Source organism: Nomascus leucogenys, chromosome 18 (assembly GCF_006542625.1).
Source record: "Nomascus leucogenys isolate Asia chromosome 18, Asia_NLE_v1, whole genome shotgun sequence".
In the NCBI taxonomy this organism is placed as follows: domain Eukaryota; kingdom Metazoa; phylum Chordata; class Mammalia; order Primates; family Hylobatidae; genus Nomascus; species Nomascus leucogenys.
The window spans coordinates 88,785,399-88,806,033 of record NC_044398.1 but is presented as its reverse complement, the minus strand read 5'-3'; the positions used below and the strand labels follow the sequence as shown (position 1 = coordinate 88,806,033).

Genomic DNA, 20,635 nt, shown 5'->3' with positions numbered 1-20,635 from the left:
CCAGCAGTTGTAGATGGATTTCCCAACGCAGAGCCACTCCTGAATCTGGTGTGGGAATCCTTCCCACCCTTCTTGCCCATCCCGTCTTCTGTCTTCCTGGCCCTCTCCCCTCACTTTCCTATCTGCTTTTCTTGTTTCCTTTCTTTTTTCTTTTCTTTTCCTTTCCTTTTCTTTTCATCTTTCTTTCTTTTCTTTATCATTCTTTCTTCCTTTCCTTCCTTCTTTCCTCCTTCCTTCCTTCCTTCTCTCTTTCTCTTTCTTTCTTTCCTTTCTCTCTCTCTCTTTCTTCTTTCTTCCTTTTTTTTTTTTTTTTGAGTCAGGATCTTGCTTTGTCACCCAGGCTGGAGCACAGTGACACAATCATAGGTAGCTGCAGCCTCAACCTCCTGGGCTCAAGCAATCCTCCTTCCTCATCCTCCTGAGTAGCTGGGACCATAGGCACATACCACACCCCGCTAATTCCTACTGGCTTTTCTGTGGATGAGGATTTTAACTGCTAGCTAATAAAGTTCCTGGGACAGACCCTGCTATTCTCCCTCCAGAACATACCCAGGGGTGAGCTTTCTCTGTCGCAGGAGTTCCCTCTCTGGTCCTTGCTTCGGCCCTCTGACAGCTCCCCTCGCTGCACTCTGAAGACAGAAGAGCTGCTAGTAGGCTGGGCTGCCAATTCCAGACAACATTTGACCTTTCAACCTGAGCAGGCTGAGTGCAGAGCCACAGCTGGATGTTGACAGTTCTTGGCCACCAAGAGGGAAAGAGAGAAAAATGCAGACCCATCTTCTGTGGGCGGAAGGGGCAGTCGGATCTGGGCAGTTTGACACCTCCCATTGCCAGCTGAGGAGACACTGGCTGGGTAAGCACATTATGATTTTGTCTCCAAACTGCTTGGGCCATAAAATAAAGCTCCCGCTTGTCAAGGAGTTTGAGCTGCACATCCATGACCCTGCACATCGTGTCTGTTCACAGCAACCTCAGCGTGGCCAGGAGTCCGGGGCAGGAAAATGTGCTGGGGTTACCTGATGACCACCCAGAGGCCTCCAGGCTTGGCTCCACTATGACGGTAGGAAGTTGATCAATATCTTGATTAATATCTATGGCTGGGTATTCCTGCTCTCTCCCTGCTGTGGAGGCCAGGGTGCCGCTCCTAAGACAGTAGAAGTTTCTGCCTTAGGAGTGCCCAACTCCAGGGCTGTGGACCAGTAAGCATTCCATGGCCTGTTGGGAACCAGCCACACAGCAGGAGGTGAGCGGCAGGTGAGTGAGCATTACTACCTGAGCCCTGCCTCCTCTCAGATCAGTGTGGCATTACATTCCCATAGGAGCACAAACCCTATTGTGGACTGTACATGCAAGGGATGTAGGTTGGGCACCTCTTATGAGAATCTAACGTCTGATGATCTGAGGTGGAACAGTTTCATCTCGAAACCATCCCCTCCCACCCCCACCCCCCCATCCCATCCGTAGAAAATTGTCTTCTACAAAACTGGTCCTTGGTGCCAAAAAGATGTGGACCGCTGGCTTAGAGAGAAGCCGAATGAGCCCTCCTAACATACAGAGGCCATTGTATTGTGTTCCAGAATTAGGATGGCCTCAGGAGTCCATCTTGTCCCATTTCTTTCTACCTTCATCCCTCCTTCCCTTCCTTCCTTCCAAGCTGAGGTCTCGCTATGTTGCCCAGGCTGGTCTCCAACTCCTGGCCTCAAGTAATCCTCCCTCCTCACTCAGCCTCCCAAATAGGTGGTACTACAGGCACATGCCACTGTGCTTGGCTAATTTTTTTTTTTTTTTTTTTTTTTTTTGAGACGGAGTCTCACTCTGTCACCCAGGCTGGAGTGCAATGGCATGATGTTGGCTCACTGAACCTCCTGGGTTCAAGCGATTCTCCTGCCTCAGCCTACTGAGTAGCTGGGGTTACAGGCACCCGCCACCACACCCGGCTAATTTTTGTATTTTTAGTAGAGACGGGGTTTCACCACGTTGGTCAGGCTGGTCTCGAACTCCTGACCTCCTAATCCATCCGCCTCAGCTTCCCAAATGTTGTCCAGGCTGGTCCCAAACTCCTGGCCTCAAGTGATCCTCCTGCCTCAGCCTCCCAAAGTGTTGGGACTACAGGTGTGAGCGACTCCACCTGGCCAAGAGTTCTTTTTTAAAAAAATGTTTACCTTTTTTTCTCCCTGTTTTTGGTTCTGGAGTCCAGGGACAAGCAGAAGAGAGGGGGCAGATCCTTCTAAGTCCCAGCGCAAGCTCTGTTCCCTGTGGAGGGGAATTGCTCCCAGAATTGAGCTGCTTCTCAGCACATTGGTCTATTTTTGCAGGACAGCTGGCTGCCCCATGCCAAGGTTTCTTACCGCAAATAGAACTTCTGGAAGGGCCCACTGGTTTCCTCTGGGCGTTCAGACACCTCTTCACATTTCCTTTGGCTTTCCTGCTGTATCCCCAAAAGGAAATATTTAGAGGCTCTTCTGTTGTATTTCCATTGCAGGTACTTTCTGAGGCTGTCCAGAGGGACTCCTCCTGGGTGGCAGTAAGCCTAGCCTCATCCCTCAGCTCTGGCCCCTGGCATGCCTCCCCGACACGCCCAGGAAGCTGAGCCGGAGGCCCTCAGGGTAGCCAGAAGGCCCGTCTGAATTCCACATGGTGGGCTCATCCCCCTGAAACAGTAAAACAGACAAACCACCAGTGCCCACTGTCAGCATCCCTGTCCCTCAGACTCCCTGGGCTTTTAAGTGCCTCTGGACCCCACCTGTCATTTGGGACAGGATTTGGGATTTGGGTGTGTGTCACCCTAAGAGCCATGGGCACAGTGATACACAACCAAGACCCCTACAATGGGATGGCTACAAGTCTCAGTGCTCACGGCACAATTCCTAAGAGTCAAATTACAACAGGTTGGGAAAAAAAGACAAGACCACCTCACCAGCTTGATGGGGACTGTCAATCAGGCAAGAGCCACGTGTGCCCAAGACTGGCTTTGATGTGTCAGGGTCCAAGGTTAGGAGGGTTAGGGGAAAGCCATGCCTCACAGCACTCAATACAGAGCTTCAGAAGATTCCAGAACACCACCACACCCAATCATTTGCAGGGCTCCCACCTTATGTAAGTGTCCCAACTCTCTTTCTCTCTCTCAGCCTGTGTGGCCGTTAAAGCTCCGTCTCTGGCAGATGGACTGGGTTTGAGTTTCAGTTCTGCCACTTCCTAGCTGTGGGACCTTGGGTTATTTCTAAACTGCTCTGAGGGCTGGGTGTGGCAGCTCACACCTGTAATCCCAGCACTTTGGGAGGCTGAGGTGGGCAGATCACAAGGTCAGGAGTTTGAAACCAGCCTGGCTAACATTGTGAAACTCTGTCTCTACTAAAAATACAAAATTTAGCCAGGGGTGGTGGCAGGCACCTGTAATCCCAGCTACTTGGGAGGCTGAGGCAGGAGAATTGCTTGAACCCAGGAGGCAGAGATTGCAGTGAGCCAAGATCGCACCACTGCACTCCAGCCTGGGCGACAGAGCAAGACTCCGTCTTGGAAAAAAAATAAATAAAATAAATAAACTGCTCTAAGCCTTCATTTCCCCTCCCGAGGGAACAACAGGGATATTAATAATAATGTGCCTAGGCCATCATAGGCCTCGGTATGAATAACAACGGTTTGTGAGGGCTAGATTCCTTAACATGAGGGACAGAGGGACATTTTCCATGTGGTCAAATCATTCGAACTAAAGACACTATTGAGTTAAGAGGCGCCAACTCATCATGTGAACAAGAGATGGAAGTGACATTTCCCTTGGACTTGCTCCCAGCTGGCACAGATTTGGTTATAAACAAGTGTGGTACATTTCCCCTTTCAGTTGACCTAGCTTTCTGCAGACCAGCAGCTCCCAAACTTGTGCAGGCACTAGAATCACCTGGAGGGCTTGTTTCTAGACAGCCGGGCCCTGGCCCTGGAGTTCCTGACTCAGTAGGACTGAAGTGAGGCCCAAGAATGCACATTTCTAGCAAGGTCTCAGGTGAGGCTGATGCTGCTCCACTGGGGCCACATGCTGAGAACAAGGAGTTTCAAAGCCCAGCCAGCAGGTTCCATGTCTGTTTCTTCCTGAGGGTGAAACCCCTTGTTGCTGTGGGCCCCCACATCCCCCTTGTAATTGAAATATTTAAGGCCGGGCGTGGTGACTCACACCTGCCATCCCAGGTGTACCATAAACCCACCTATCTACCCACTACCTAGATTTGGTAATTATTATTTTCTGTATTTGTTTCATCTCACTCTGTGAGGTTAAAGGTAAGTTAGACATTAGACATGTCACACCTAAGTACAATTAACAAATTTCAGTATCATCTAATAGCCTGTCCACATTCTAATATTCTCAGTTGTCCCAATATATAAAAACATATTTCACCATGCACAGTGGCTCACACCTGTAATCTCAACACTTTGGGAGGCCAAGGTGGGAGGATCACTTGGGGCCAGGAGTTCAAGACCAGCCTGGGCAATATGGCGTGATCCTGCCTCTATGAAAATTTAAACAATTAGGCTGGGTGCGGTGGTTCATGCCTGTAATCACAGCACTTTGGGAGGCCGAGGTGGGTGGATCACAAGGTCAGGAGTTCAAGACCAGCCTGGCCAAGATGGCGAAACCCTGTCTCTACTAAAAATAACAACAAATTAGCAGGCATGGTGGGGGGCACCTGTAATCCTAGCCACTGGGGAGGCTGAGGCAGAAATTGCTTGAACCAGGGAGGCAGAGGTTGCAGTGAGCCGAGATCGCACCAGTGCACCCAAGCCTGGGCGACAGAGTGAGACTCTGTCTCAAAAAATAAAAAAAATAAAAAAATAAAAAATGTTATAAAAAATAAAAATTAAAAAAAAGAAATTAAAAGGCTGGGTGCAGTGGCTCACGCCTGTAATCTCAGCAATTTGGGAGGCCGAGGCGGGCAGATCACGAGGTGAGGAGATCAAGACCATCCTGGCTAACACGATGAAACCACGTCTCTACTAAAAATACAAAAATTAGCCGGGCATGGTGGTGGACACCTGTAGTCCCAGCTACTTGGGAGGCTGAGGCAGGAGAATGGCTTGAATCCGGGAGGAGGAGCTTGCAGTGAGCCGAGATCACACCACTGCACTCCAGCCTGGGCGACAGAGCAAGACTCTGTCTCAAAAAAAATAAAAATAAAAATAAAAATAAAAAAATAAAAAATTAGCTGGGTGTGGTGGCATGCACCTGTGGTCCCAGATACTTGGGAGGTTGAGAAGGGAGGATTGCTGGAGGCTGGGAGTTCAAGGCTGCAGTGAGCTATGATTGTGCCACTGCACTCCAGCCTGGGTAACAGAGCGAGATCTCATCTCTTAAAAAAAAAAAAAGGTCAGGCACAGTAGCTCACGCCCGTAATCCCAGCACTTCGGGAGGCTGAGGCGGGTGGATCACCTGAGGTCAGAAGTTTGAGACTAGCCTGGCCAACATGGTGAAATCCTCTCTACTAAAAATACAAAAATTAACTGGGTGTGGTGGCATGCGACTGTAATCCCAGCTACTAGGGAGGCTGAGGCAGGAGAATCGCTTGAGCCTGGGAGGCGGAGGTTGCAGTGAGCCAAGATCACGCCACTGGACTCCAGCCTGGGTGACAAGAGCGAGAATCCGTCTCAAAAAAAAAAAAAAAAAAAAGAAAAAAGAAATGATTGGCTGGCTTGGGAGGTGGGTGTTTTAAATGCTGCGTTGCAGGATCTGTAGTCCTCTGCCTGAGGAGTAAATTGGAAAACAGTTTGGCCACATGTATCAAGAGCCTTTGAAATGTTTCTGCTTCCTGGTGCTGTAATCCCCCTTCCTGGAAGCTATCTCTTAAGAATAATCTAAGAGATGGACAAAGTGATGGCTGCCTGTGGCATACAGAAAGGGGAAGTTGCAGGTATGTGTGTAACTCTATTTCTAGAGCTACAGACAGACAGAGTGGGAAGAGGGGAGATTCTGGCCCCATCCAGGTGCACTGACTCCAGAAGGATCCACGCTCTGCATAGATGAGCCAGGTTTATGAAGGGATCCCAGCCACTCTCAGTTGCTGGGCACCCCCACCTCCTTCTATCTTTATCTCCCTACCCCGTGATGTCTTTCGTCTGGATGATGGTATCAAATCGTGGTTAGTAGGCACATGGGCGTTGCAGTCAGACATCCTGGGGCTTGAATTCCAGCTCTGCCACTGACCCTGACCTCCAGTGCAGGTTACTGAACACGCCTGAGCCTCAGTTTATCTTCAAATGGGGATAATTGTGCCTAAACGTCAAGAGTACAAAACACTTCCCATAGAGTGAGCTCCAATACAGTTCCCTACTGTTATCAGAAAAAAACACACAGTGGCGTGGAGAAGAAAACTCACTTTCAGAAAGCAAGGATGACACACCAGAGGGCAAGTCTGTTTTAAAATGGAAAGTTCTTGACAGCAGGGGGGTGTGTGTTTTCCAGGAGGAGGCTGTGGGTGCTTCTGTGTCAGTAAACAATGGCAGGAATCCGGGGAAATGCCTTGGTGAGCACTTACTACCCGTGGGTGCTTTCTGTTCTCCCCCTGGTTTAGACCCGTCTAGTCCCACAGGTGAGGAAACTGAGGCTGGGAGCCGGGACAGCATCCTCGGGCTCACACAGCTGGTGAGCAGCACAGCAAGCTCCGAGCTCAGATCTCAGCAATCGCCCAGCCCAGATGCTGATCAGTGTAGCCCCGCTGCCTCTAATGCGTAGTTTCCTCAACACTGTTACTAATGAAAACTCTTTCAGGGTGCCAATGGCCAAAGTAGGAATGAGCAAATGGAAAAGGGAGACAATGAGGGCTCTGAGGCTCTGCGAGGTGGGTGCTCCCATCATACCACCCAATCAGGATGCGAAGCACTTGCTGATTCACACACACGCAGACAATGGGGAATTATGAAGCCTTGTAAAAACAGCAGAAACACCCAACAGACCCTCCATTTTTTTCCTAGTTAGCCCCAGCCTCCAAAACTAGGGCAAAAGCCTAAGCTTTGCTGAGTCACGATCATTTATCAAGGTAATTTGTAGGCACAGCACTCCAGATGCTATGCAATTTTTACCCCATTCAACAAATGCAGGACAACCTGCTGGGGAAGATTAGTCCTTCCTAAGTAACAAGAAGGACTCTAAATTCTCAGATTCTGGGTTATTAGGAATAAGAAGAGGCTGTGCAAACTAGACCACAGTGCGCAGAGAGGAGATGTGTAAAGAGACTTAACTTTCCTATCTACCCACAGCCACAACTAGGGAACCACATTCAATCTAATTGGGTGTTTTTGGCAGTCTGGCTGTTGCCTGCCCTCCAAGGCCTGCCAGGAACCAAGAATCCACCGCCCAGGCTTAGACACCTGCAAGGGCACTTGGGTGGAAGGATCCTGTCCCCCAATCCTTCCTCCTGCAGGAAGAGGACAGCATCAAAAGGCGGGTAACTGGTTCTCTGGTTGTTATTGGAAATATGGGAAGACGTGTCCACGGAAAAGTTGCATGGGCCTGGCACAGGTGCCTAAGGCTTCCCTTTGCTCAAGTCCACACTTGCACACACAGGCAGCTTCAAGTTTCTGATTTAGCAGTTTCCTATGTTTTCAAGCTTAAAAAAAATCACCGTAAGGATTCACTCTCTTCTTATGAAACATACTTAAGTTCCCCACCTCACCCCCTAAAACAGAAAAAAAAGTGTGCTTATTTGTTGTCCTTTTTTGACAAGAATTGTCTGTCTAAAACTTTTTTTTTTTTGAAAAACCTTTTTTTTTTTTTTTTTTTTTGTCACCCAGGCTGGAATGCAGTGGTACAATCTTGGCTCACTGCAACCTCCGTCTCCCGGGTTCAAGTGATTCTCCTGCCTCAGCCTCCCAAGTAGCTGGGATTACAGGCATGCGCCACCATGCCTGGCTAATTTTTGTGTTTTTAGTAGAGACGGGGATTTGCTATGTTGGCCAGGCTGGTCTCGAACTCCTGACCTTAAATGATCTGCCCACCTCAGCCTCCCAAAGTGCTGAGATTACAGGCATGAGCCAGTCTAAAAGATTTCCATTTAAAAAGACCCTCAACTTGAACGTGTAGCGTTTTCACCAGGCCCAGTCAGCATCAAGCTTTCTCAAGTTCAAGTTCATAGCACGATTAGAAAAAGCAGGCAGCTAGCTGAAGACAAACAGAACTGCTGTTTGCAGGGATCAGGCAACTTGGAGGAGAGGATGGCTCACAACCAGGGGAAACATGAACTGGCCTTCAGGTGTCCTATTTCCCCTCCTCGGCAAAAATCAGACGCATTGATTTACTCCATGAATCATTTGGGGGAAAAAGATTTCAGCTGCACTCATGAGATTTTAAAAAAAGTAGCAAAAAAGATTGAACTATTTTTAATACTCACTGGTTTCCCAGGTCTGGAGAGGGTGGCTTAGCCTCGCCTCAGCAGTAACCAAGTGTCATAGCATTTTCTTTTTCAACGTCAAGAGGAGTGTTGCAAAATAGTCCAAGTGGGAACACACAGGAATCGTGAGACTCTCTTGGTGCTGCTGTTCAGTAATAATGATGCACACTTTAAAAACACACGCACTCGGCCGGGCACGGTGGCTCACGCCTGTAATCCCAGCTACTCGGGAGGCTAAGGCAGGGGATGGCTTGAACCTGGGAGGTGAAGGTTGCAGTGAGCTGAGATTGTGCCAATGCACTCCAGCCTGGGTGACAGAGCAAGACTCCACCTCAAAAACAAACAGACAAAAAACAACAAAACCAAACCACACACACACACTCAGGGGCTGGGCGTGGTGGCTCACGCCTGTAATCCCAGCACTTTGGGAGGCCAAGGCGGGTGGATCACTTGAGGTCGGGAGTTCGAGACCAGCCTGGCCAACACAGCAAAACCCCGTCTTTACTAAAAAGTACAAAAATTAGCTGGGCATGGTGGCGGACACCTGTAATCCCAGCTACTTGGGAGGTCGAGGCAGGAGAATTGCTTGAACCCAGGAAGTGGAGGTTGCAGTGAGCTGAGATCATGCCACTGCACTCCAGCCTAGGCAACAGAGCGAGACTGCATCTCAAAAAACAAAACAAAACAAAACAAAAATTAGCATGTGACTATAACTCCAGCTACTTGGGAGGGTGAAGTGGGAGGATCACTTGAGCCCAGGAGGCGAAGGCTGCAGTGAGCTGAGATTGTGCCACTACACTCCAGCCTGGGTGAACCACGGATGTAATGTTTCCATACATATAATGTATAATAATTATGTAAAGGTAATTAGCATATCCATCACCTCATTACATTACATATGTAATTACAATATGCCTCTGTCTCAAAATAAATAAAAAACACACATTCACAAATGTAAACTAGTATAGCCGCTATGGAGAACAGCATGGAGGCTCCTCAAAACACTACAAATAGCACATCATACGATCCAGGCCAGGCGTGGTGGCTCACGCCTACAATCCCAGCACTTCTGGAGGGAGGTTGAGGCGGACAGATCACTTGAGCCCAGGAGTTCAAGACCAGCCTGGGCAACATGGTGAAACCCCATCTCTACAAAAACAACACAAAAAACTAGCCAGGTGTGGTGGGATATGCCTGTGGTCCCAGCTACTCAGGAAGCTGAGGTTGGAAGGTTGCTTTAGCCTTGGAGGTCAAGGCTGCAGTGAACTTAGATCAGCCACTGCACCCCAGCCTGGGCAACAGAGCAAGACCCTGTCTCAAAAAACAAACAAACAGGGCCGGGCGCCGTGGCTCACGCTTGTAATCCCAGCACTTTGGGAGGCCGAGGCGGGCGGATCACGAGGTCAGGAGATCGAGACCACGGTGAAACCCCGTCTCTACTAAAAATACAAAAAAATTAGCCGGGCGTGGTGGCGGGCACCTGTAGTCCCAGCTACTCGGAGAGGCTGAGGCAGGAGAATGGCGTGAACCCGGGAGGCAGAGTTTGCAGTGAGCCGAGATTGCGCCACTGCACTCCAGCTTGGGCGACAGAGCGAGACTCCGTCTCAAAAAACAAACAAACAAAAATTACTATTACTATTGGCTAGGGGCAGTGGGTCACTCCTGTAATCCCAGCACTTTGGGAGGCTGAGGCAGGCAGATCACTTGAGCCCAGGAGTTCGAGACCAGCCTGGCCAACATGGCGAAACCCCATCTCTACTAAAAATACAAAAAACTAACTGGGCATGGTGATGCATGCCTGTAATCCCAGCTACTCAGCAGGCTGAGGCAGAAGAATTGCTTGAACCTGGGAACTAGAGGTTGCAATGAGCTAAGATTGGGGCACTGCACGCCAACCTGGCTGACAGAGCGAAACTCTGTGCAAAAAAAAAAAAAAAAAAAAGAAACATTACTATGTACTCCATGAGCATGTACAATTATTATTTGTCAATGAAAATAAATAAAATGAAACACACACACACCCTCAAGATCCATGCATATAATTAGGTAAACAGAATTTTGACCAAAGCACCACAACAATTAAACAAAAAGGTCTTCTCCACAGATGGTTCTGGAATAAGTAGACATCCATATGGAATGAAGGAATCTCAACTCTAGTCTCATATCATCCATAAAAAGGTAATTCAAGATAGATCATAGATTTAAACATAAATGCTAAAACTAGAAAGCTCGAAGGAAACATGGTTGAATATAACTTGGGGGTTTCTTAGGCAGGACATAGAAAAAGTCTATAAAACAGACTTCATCCTAATTAAAAACTTCTGCCCAGTAAAAGATACTGTTAAGAAAATAAGCAAGCCGGCTGGGCGCGGTGACTCAAGCCTGTAATCCCAGCACTTTGGGAGGCCGAGGCGGGTGGCTCATGAGGTCAGGAGATCGAGACCATCTTGGCTAACACAGTGAAACCCTGTCTCTACTAAAAATACAAAAAATTAGCCAGGCGTGATGGTGGGCGCCTGTAGTCCCAGCTACTCATGAGGCTGAGGCAGAAGAATGGCGTGAACCCAGGAGGGAGAGCTTGCAGTAAGCCGAGATTGCGTCACTGTACCCCAGCTTGGGGTGACAGTGTGAGACACCGTCTCAAAAAAAAAAACAAAAGAAAAGAAAAAGAAAATAAGCAAGCCATACATTCGGACTAAATATTTGCAAAACAACGATCTGACAAAGGACTGATGTCCAAAATATGTAATCAACTGCTACAACTTTTTTTTTTTTTTTTTTTGAGACAGAGTCTTGCTCTGTCACCCAGGCTGGAGTGCAGTGGCGTGATCTCAGCTCACTGCAACCTCCACCTCCCAGGTTCAAGTGATTTTCCTGCCTCAGCCTCCCAAGTAGCTGGGATTACAGGCACAGGTGCCTGCCATCATGCCCAGCTAGTTTTTGTATTTTTAGTAGAAACGGGGTTTCACCGTGTTGCCCAGGCTAATCTCGAACTCCTGACCTCAAGTGAGCCTCCCACCTCAGCCTCCCAAAGTGCTGGGATTACAGGCATGACCCACCATGCCTGGCCAACTTCTACAACTTAATGAAGAAACCAACAATCTGATGAAATATGGGCAAGATAATTGAACAGCTAATTCACAAAGGAAGATATACCTGTGGCCAGTAAGTACATCATTAGGAGTCATCAGATAAATGACAACAAAAACTGCAACGAGATATACTATACATCCATCAAAATGGCTCAATTAAAGTCTGACACCACCAAATGTTGCTAAGGAAGGGAGATACTAGAACTCTCATACATTGTTGGTGACAGTATAAATTATATGATCACTTTGAAAAAAGATCTGGCAGTTTCTAAATAGACCACCTATCCCATGACCCAACAGTTCCACTCCTTGGCATTTACTCCCCCAAACTGAAGATTTTGTTCTCAAAGACTTGTACAAAACTGTTCACAGCAGCTTTATTCATAATGGCCCCAAAATGGAAATAGCCTAGGTGTTCATCAGTTGAATAAATAAGCAGTGGTAGAGCCATACTCAGAAATAGAGAGGAAGGAACTACTCATACCTACAAAACATTGATGAATCTCAAAAACATTATGTAGGCTAGGTGCCGTGGCTCACACCTGTCATCCCAGCACTTTGGGAGGCTGAGGTGGGAGGACTGCTCAAGGCCAGGAGTTCGAGGCTGCAGTGAGCTATGATCACACCGCTGCACTCCAGCCTGGGCAACAGAGTGAGACTGTCTCTAAACAAAAAAAAAAAAAAAAAAAAGAAAGAAAAGATAAATTGATGAATGGAAGGATATGTAATAAAGCAAATACAGTCACATGTCACTTAATGATGGGGATACATTCTGAGAAATGCGTCATTAGGTGATTTAAAAAAATTTAATATTCCCAAACGTGGATAGAAGGATTTTTATTATTTTTAGAGACAGGATCTTGCTCTGACCCCAGGCTGGAGTGCAGTGGCGTGATCATAGCTCACTGCAGACTTGAACTCAGTCCTCCTGCACTGGCCTCCCAAAACACTGGGATTACAGGTGTGAGCCACCATGCCCAGCCTGCAATGTTATCAATGTATGAACATCATAGTGTTCTTACCCAAACCTAGAGAGTATAGCCTATTGCTCCTGAGCTACAAACCTTTACAACATGTTACTGTATGGAATACTGTAGGCAACTGTAACCCAATGGTATTTGTGTATCTAAACATAGAAAAACTATAATAAAAATATAGTATAAAAAATAAAAATGATACACTTGTGTAGAGCACTTACCATGAATGGAGCTTGCAGGGCTGGAATGCATTCTGGTGAGTGATAGAGAGTGAATGTGAAGGCCTGGGACTCACGGTTACCCTGAATTTAGAAAAAATTTTCCTTTCACGAATAAAATGACCTTAGCTTACTGTAGCTTCTTTACTTAATAAACTTCTAAATTTTTTTCAACTATTTGACCCCTTTGTAACAACACTTAGCTTTAAACACAAATACACTGGAGCTGATAGGAATTTCCCAGCTCTAAGATCATCTAATGGGACCTCCACTGTCGACGGCAAGGCATGATTGTGTAACAAAATGGTAATAATGATAACCTAGGTGGTGTATGCTTGAAAATCTTCATAATAAAATCTCAAGGGGAAAACTGGACAAAGTTATGAAAATGGACAGAGCCATAGCACTTGGTCTCCAGCCCAGCTCCAAAATCAAAGGACTACAGAACTATTTGCAGGGAAATACGGAAGTTCCCACTCTGATGCCTGCCTCCAGATTTGGCTACTGTATTCAAGAAGCCCCCAGACCATAGCCTTGTTGTCCTAATATGCCCCTGGGCCTCGGTATCAAAAGGCCGGAAGTACCATCCTAGGATTTTATACCCAAAAGATATGTTAAGAAAGCCTGGTGTGTGTGTGTGGAGGAGGAAGTGGGTTAGCCCAGCTCACCTGTTCTGTTTTTGACAGGGTCTTGCTCTGACACCCAGGCTGGAAGCACAGTGGCGCAATCACAGCTCACTGCAGCTTCAACCTCCTAGGCTCAAGCAATCCTGCTTCAGCCTCCCGAGTAGCTGGAACAACAGATGAACACCACCACACCCGGCCAATTTTTAAATTTTCTGTAGAGACAGGGTTTCGTCATGTTGCCCAGGCTGGTCTTGAACTCCTGGCTCAAGCGATCCACCTGCCTCCACCTCCCAAAGTGGCAAGATAGCAGGCGTGAGCCACAGCTCACCTGTTTTAAGTCATTTGATGCAGCAGAGAAAATAAAGGTCTGGGCATGTATGAAAGCTCCTCTGGGTGTTTAATACTAAGTCTAATTCCAGTGACTATGTCTGCTCCCACTGATAGAAGCAAATGCACTAAGGGTTTCAGATCAAAAGCATAATCTTTAAATATAACTACAATTTACTGAGTACTTGTGCATGCTGGGCATTGTATGTAATTTCATTTAATCCTCACAACTACCCTGTGAAGTTGTTTATGTTCCTTTTATTTTTGAGACAGATTCTTGCTCTGTCGCCCAGGCTGGAGTGCAGCAGCACAATCTCAGCTCACTGCAACCTCCACCTCCTGGGTTCAAGCGATTCTCCTGCGGTCCCGAGTAGCTGGGACCACAGGCATGCGCCACCATGCCCAGCTAAATTTTGTATTTTGTGTAGAGATGGGGTCTCCCTATGTTGCCCAGGCTGGTCTCAAACACCTGGGTTCATGTGATCCTCCTGTCTTGGCCTCCCGACGTGTTGGGATTATAGACGTGAGACACTGCGCTGGGCCCCCTCTTTTTCTTTCAGAAAGAAGGGTCAGACTCTCCTCATTTCTCCCTGTGAGTGCTGCTGACTCGGCAGCCCGGCAGCCCACTCTACACACTCCTGCATTCACCCTCCTTTACTGTCTGTCTCCATCCCACCTTCACACTTTCCACTGAGCCGTGGGTGCTGACTACTCTAGGAGGGGTGGGCAGTCCTTCCTGCCAAGCCTGGGTTTCTAACTTTGTGGCTACAAAACTCCAGGGGAAGGGAGAGGAGCAGGAAGGGGGAAGAGAAGTTAACATGCTTAAAAAAAAAAAAAAAAAATTTTTTTTTTTTTTTTAAAGAGACAGGGTCTCACTGTGTTGTCCATGCTGGTCTTGAACTCCTGGGCTCAAGTCTCTCAGCTTACAGGTGTGACAGAGGCTCCTGATTGGGGAAATTGTCTTACAAATCAGAATCTGCATAATGCCCTGGGATTCCAGCGTGAGTGCTAAGGGTCCTCATTCCTCCCACCCTCCTCCAAGGCCACTTACCACCAGGGCTCAGCTCGGCACTGAGGAGCTGACCCATCGTGGCAGGTACAGCAGTTAGGGGTAAAAAGAAAAAGAAAAAAAATCCATGAACATCAGCCTTAGTGGCTTAGCAGATTTTTTAGGAGTGTGAAATTTATCTGTGTATTACTAGAGAGCGAAAACATCATTCACTTATTAAAAAAAAAGAGAGGAGAAAGCCAGAGTCCTATGAAAATGTCTTTAATTTTCATCTTTAGGAAATACACTTTTCATTTTTATTTCCACCATACAAAAATGTGAAATATCTAAGAATGATCTATCTGAAGCGGGTGGAGCGAAGCAGCGCCATGAGCGTTTGTCGTTGCTGTGATCTGTTTCAACGGAGAATGGGCTGGGACATGTTGTAGATTTGCACGATTTCACACACACACACACACACACACACGTATGCACACACGCTGCCGTACCCCGAGACCGCCATCCAAACAAACGAACAGAGACTCTGGAAAGTGAACACAGCGCCACACATAAGAACAGAAGTTAACCTTTTTACTCGTACATCCCCCATAAGAAACTCACGTCTTAGGAGAAAGGAACTCTACATAAATATGCCCAAAGGCCAGGGCATACAGTAAGCCCCCTCATGGGTGGGCGTGAGCGGACATCTTCCTGATGGAAGGACAAGCGCGAGAGCGTCATGTTTTCAGGCAGCTATGGTGGGAAGCAGGGAGGCACAACCGATTTCTCCACTGGGAGACTAACCGAGGGCTGCAACCGCCTCAAAATCTCAGCGCGAGAAGATGCACAGGCAGGAGAGTACACCCCCAAATTCATGATCACAGCAGCCGGAACGTCAGCAGTTTTTGCAGATTTCACAGCTGACACTCCCCATCAGGCAGGTTCTTAAGCACACTGGGTCATGACAGGAAAGGCCTCACATGAGCAACATGGAATTCACTGGTTAAGCACGTACACATTCATGACAGCCTACAACCGTGATGAGTGTCAACGTCAACAGGCAGTTAGATTAAAAAGGGAAAAAAACCACAGCCACAAAAATAAAACCTGTTTTCTTTCCCCCCCAGGAGACAACTTGGTTTCCAACCCCTCCCATACCACATTTGATTAAGTTAAATACAGTATGGCTTCCAAATGTGCCAGCCGGCTCTTGCTCACAGCGACAGCACCAGCGGTTTGCTGCCCTCAGGTCTTGGTTACCATGTGTCAGGTACTTCAAAGAGTGTGGCAGGGCTGTTCGTCGAGATGCTTCCTGGTGGGAAAGAATGAAACAATATGAACAGCAGGACGGCACCTTGAGGAGAGCATGACACGACCAGCAGAGAGACAGAGGGCCTGTGACGGCTGCAGACGGGGCCAGCGTCTGGCTAAACAGCTGCGCTGGAAAGAGTCCACAGACAAGTCTTGTCTAGGGAGGGCAGTGCCCAGCATGGGAAGGTGAAACCACAGAAACATCACAGGGCGGGTGGAGGAAGCACCTCCCTGCCTCCAGAATCTATCTATTTATTTCACACAAGTTAAACTGTAGCCATGCACAGTATTCCTCACTGAGCACCATGCTGGATTCTTTGCTGGCAATACAGTGGGCATTTAATTCATATAATCTTCATTAAAAGCCCACCAAGGTGGTAACACTACCCCATTTTACAGATGCAAGAACAGATTGAGAGAAGTGGGGTAATATGACCAGATGTACAGAGCTAGCAAATGGCTGAGATGAGGTCTGAATCCTCCCACAGCACCAAGATCCCTGCCAAAGTCCCTGGAAACTGAGTTTCTCTGTGCTGTGCTGTGGATCTGCCTAGGAGAGAAATCTCAGGTGGGCAGCTGTAGGGCAGAGGGAAGCCAACCAGTGGGGGTTCCAATATCTCAACAGGGGCAAAAGAAGGTTGCGGCTTTTTCCAACTTCGGCGAAGCTCGCCGGGGTCCTCTTCTTGGATTGAAAAGATCTCTTCAGTGACAGACGTTTCACCCCAATGTCAGAAGCCCTTCTTTTTTATTCATGCCACTTTGTACAATAGGAGCAGCCGCGGCCAGCAACTGAGCTGGGACTGGACTTCAATGAATGTGAGGGAAGTCAGGAAAGAGCATGTTCATAATGGAAAGTGTGGCCCAACCAGGTGTCAGCTGCACAAGTGGTGCCATGCATTAAGTCATAAAGTAGAGCTGGCGAGGAAAACTGGCAGTCTCTCTTCTAGCTGCTAACACCAAGATTTTAGAAAGGGAGAGAAGTCTTTGATGATACCTCCAATGGGAAATAACTTTTAAATATGGAGCGGGTGCAGTGTCTTACAAACTAGGGAATCATATCACTGAGTTCAGAGTGGTTATCATCAGTAACAGGGATGCCTAAAGATAACGAGGTCTAAACACAAGAAAAAACATGAAGAGAATTTCAGCTAACATGAGAATTTCCACTTCTGATCATTTACTGTGATAAGATCCAGGGAGTTAGGATGAGGAGACCGGGAAAGAGTAACCGGAATCTTTCTGCCCTGGGTCTCATCGCTCTGAACAGGCACGTTCTGGCACTCCCAGTAAAGATGGTGAGACCACTCCGGAGAAGTGAAGATGGGCAGGAGATGATCCACTGAAAAGGACTCATGGGGTCCAGTGAAGTACTGCAAGGGGCCTGTGATAACCTGCAGCTAGCCTGGCCTTCCCAGTCACACACTGATACAATAAACACCTAATTCTATGAAAAGAAACATCCATTAAGGGCACTTTTATAATTCACATATGAAAGAAATATTGCAGTAGCCAATTAGCCCTGCTAAAGGTAAAAGCTACAATGCCAAATGTGGGGAACTGAAGTAAATTAAATCCAGTTCAGAGGAAAAAGGAAGATAAATTGCTAAAAGCAACTGCACTGCAATACTTGTAATCTGCACCTGCCATTAGTTGGGGTGTGTGTGTGAGTGCACAGTGAGCCATCAGACACACAGGAAGTGGTTCCATGAAGAGCTAAAAGGAAATAATGGAATAAGCAAAAAGTTCTGGAGTAAGGCAAGTCAAGTTGGACCATTTTACTAGCTAGATGACCTTGAACAGGTCTCACTGCTTCGACTAAGATGGACCTAGTACTATTTTATGCTGTATAGGACATCTGTGATACAGCGAAGTTGCCAGGTAAGTTTTTAATAAATGCTAGGTCTCTTCCCCTTATCAATAAGCTGACCCAACATGGAACATGGCTGTTCCCCAGGAAGCCAACAGTCTATAATTTAAAAGATGCTAGTTTTCACTGTCTACCTGTGCAGCTGCTGAGCGACAATGATGTGTACAGAGGGGCCAGAACTGTAGGAGCCATCTACAGGAGACCCAGACCAGGGGGGAAATGAAGGCCACTAACAGTGTTCTTTCCAGCACCTTCCAGAAAGGGAGAGCTGTAGATCAAGAAAAGGCCAGTCTCAAAACTGGCGGACAAGAAGGTATGGTTTTTAAAAAGCAGCAGCTACGGTCAGCTTTCCACAGAACTCATGTTCACAGCCCTGTTTTACTGGAGTGTAAGGAATCATTTAGGAACAACTTTTCTTTTTAAATGGATACTTGGCTGTGTGTGGTGGCTCATGCCTGTAATCCCAGTACTTTAGGAGGCTGATGAGGGAAGGCTTGAGCCCAGGAGTTTGAGACCAGCCTGAGCAACACAGGGAGACCCTGCCTCTACAAAAAATTTAAAAATCTGCCAGGTGTGGTGGCACACACCTGTGGTCCCAGCTACCTAGGAGGATGAGGTGGGAGGATCACCTGAGCCCAGGATATCAAGGCTGCAGCGAGCTGTAATAGTGCTAATGCATTCCAGCCTGGGTGGGTGACAGAGAGAAACTGTCTAAAAAAAAAGAGGGAGGGAGGGAAGGAAAGAAGAGGGGGAGGGAGGGACGAAGGGAGGGAGGGAGATACTTAAGAACATCTGCCTCTTGCTACAGTGGACCTTAATCCATAGCTTGCATTATATACAAAGATTAACTTGAATTGTACATTTTAATTGTAAAACCTAAAACCGTAAAACTTCTGGAAGAAAACACAGAAGAAAATATTTGCAAGTTAGAGTTACGCAAAGATTTTTTAGATATGACACCAAAGGCAAAATCCAAGGGGAAAAATCTGATAAACTGGACTTCATCAAAATTTAAAACTTCCACTCTTCAAAAGACACTGTTAAAATAATGAAAAGAGGCTGGCTGCAGTGGCTCATGCCTGTAATCCCAGCACTTTGGGAGGCTGAGGCCGGTGGATCACGAGGTCAGGTGTCCGAGACCAGCCTGGCCAACATGGTGAAACCCGTCTCTACTAAAAAAGTACAAAAATTAGCTGGGCGTGGTGGCAGGCGCCTGTAATCCCAGCTACTCAGGAGGCTGAGGCAGGAGAATCACTTGATCCCGGGAGGCAGAGGTTGCAGTGAGCCGAGATCGTGCCATTGCACTGCAGCCTGGGCGACAAAGCAAGACTCTGTCTCGAAAACAACAACAACAACAACAACAACAACAAACCACTACCACCACCACCAACAAAATGAAAAGAAAAACCAATCTAGAAGAATATATTTGTAAAATGCTTAAAAGGACTTGTATCCAGAATCTATAAAGGACTCTCAAAATGCAGTCAGAAAATAAACAACCCTAGAAAAAAGGGAAAAAATGAAAAGATATTTCGCCAAATAAGAAATCCGGATGGCAAAAAATCACAGGAAAAGATGCTTATTAGTCATTAGGGAAATAAAAACCAAAGCCACAATGAGATACCACTATATACCCATTAGAACTGCTGAACAAGCAAGCAAAAGGGGTGTGTATCAATATCAAGTACTGGTGAAGGTGCAGAGTGAGCCGAAGCCTTGTATACTGCTGGGGGAAATCCAAAATGGTGACGCCACTTTGGAAAAGAGTGTATCAATTTCTTATGAAGTTAAATATACAGTTACCATATGACCCAGCAATCCCACTCCTAGATATTTACCCAAAGAAAATGAAAACTTAATTCATACAAAAACCTGTACATAAATATTTATAGCAGCTTGATTCTTGATTGCCAAAAACTGGCAACAATCTAAATGTCTTTCCCCTGGGTGATGGATAAATAGTGATACCTGCATACAGTGGACTACTACTTAGCAGTAAAACGGAGTGAACTGAGGATACACGCACCACCACAAATCGCAAATGCATCATGCTAAATGAAAGAAGTTAAATGAAAGGCTCAGAAGGCTAACTATCGCATGATTCCAGGTATATGACATTCTGAAAAAGACAAAATCGCAGGGACAGAAAGAAGACCAATGGCTGCTGGGATCTGTGTGGGGGTTGGGGGAAGGATCAACTCCAAAGGGGCATGAGGGAAATTTCTGGAGTGATGGAGTTCTATATCTTGATCATAGTGGTGGTTACATGACTGTACACAGATGTCAAAACTCATCAAATTTTATACCTGAAAGTGATGACTTTCATTGGGTACAATTATATCTTATTGAAGCTGGCCTGGCAAAAGATACTAAAAACAATGTTTTAAATGAAAATCAACAAAATTTTAATATGAAATACTATGCTTATAGTTAAGATTATTTGGCCAAGAGTTTCTAAAAGGGGAAAAGGCAGGATACAAGCTGCATACAGGGTATGACATTGGCCACAGAACAAGAATGCTTGTTACCACAGCATCAAGTCGGGGGGCTGGGGGCTTAACTGTCTTCTATTTTTCTGCATTTTCCAAATTCTCATGCTGAGTACGTTATTTTTATTAACCAAAACAACAAAAAATTAAAAGATGGGGAACACAAAAGGTGAATATTTCTGCTTTTCTCCCCTTTACCTAACTGGAGTTGAAATGGAGAAACTTGAAGGGGTAAGGCATTGCTTTTTCCAGGTGAATCCCAAACGGAATCTAAGAAGCCGCACAGGACACTGGAAGCTTCCCATTGTATCCTCTTCCACAGAGTGGACATCTGTACAGAGGAAGGTCCTTTGGGAAGCTGCACACAAGTT

The 20,635-nt window shown here is 46.7% G+C and overlaps 1 protein-coding gene across 2 annotated transcripts in view; it reads right to left on the bottom strand.

Moving 5' to 3' along the window:
• Positions 1 to 14,863: 14,863 nt before the first annotated feature.
• PARN (poly(A)-specific ribonuclease) overlaps positions 14,864 to 20,635 on the bottom strand; it is a 196,365-nt gene continuing 190,593 nt past the window's right edge. For both annotated transcript variants that reach the window (XM_003269303.3, XM_030798055.1), the window contains one exon: positions 14,864 to 15,909. In XM_003269303.3, coding sequence (XP_003269351.1) covers positions 15,854 to 15,909 — 56 coding nt within the window. In that variant the 3' untranslated portion in view covers positions 14,864 to 15,853. The remainder of the gene's footprint in view (positions 15,910 to 20,635) is intronic.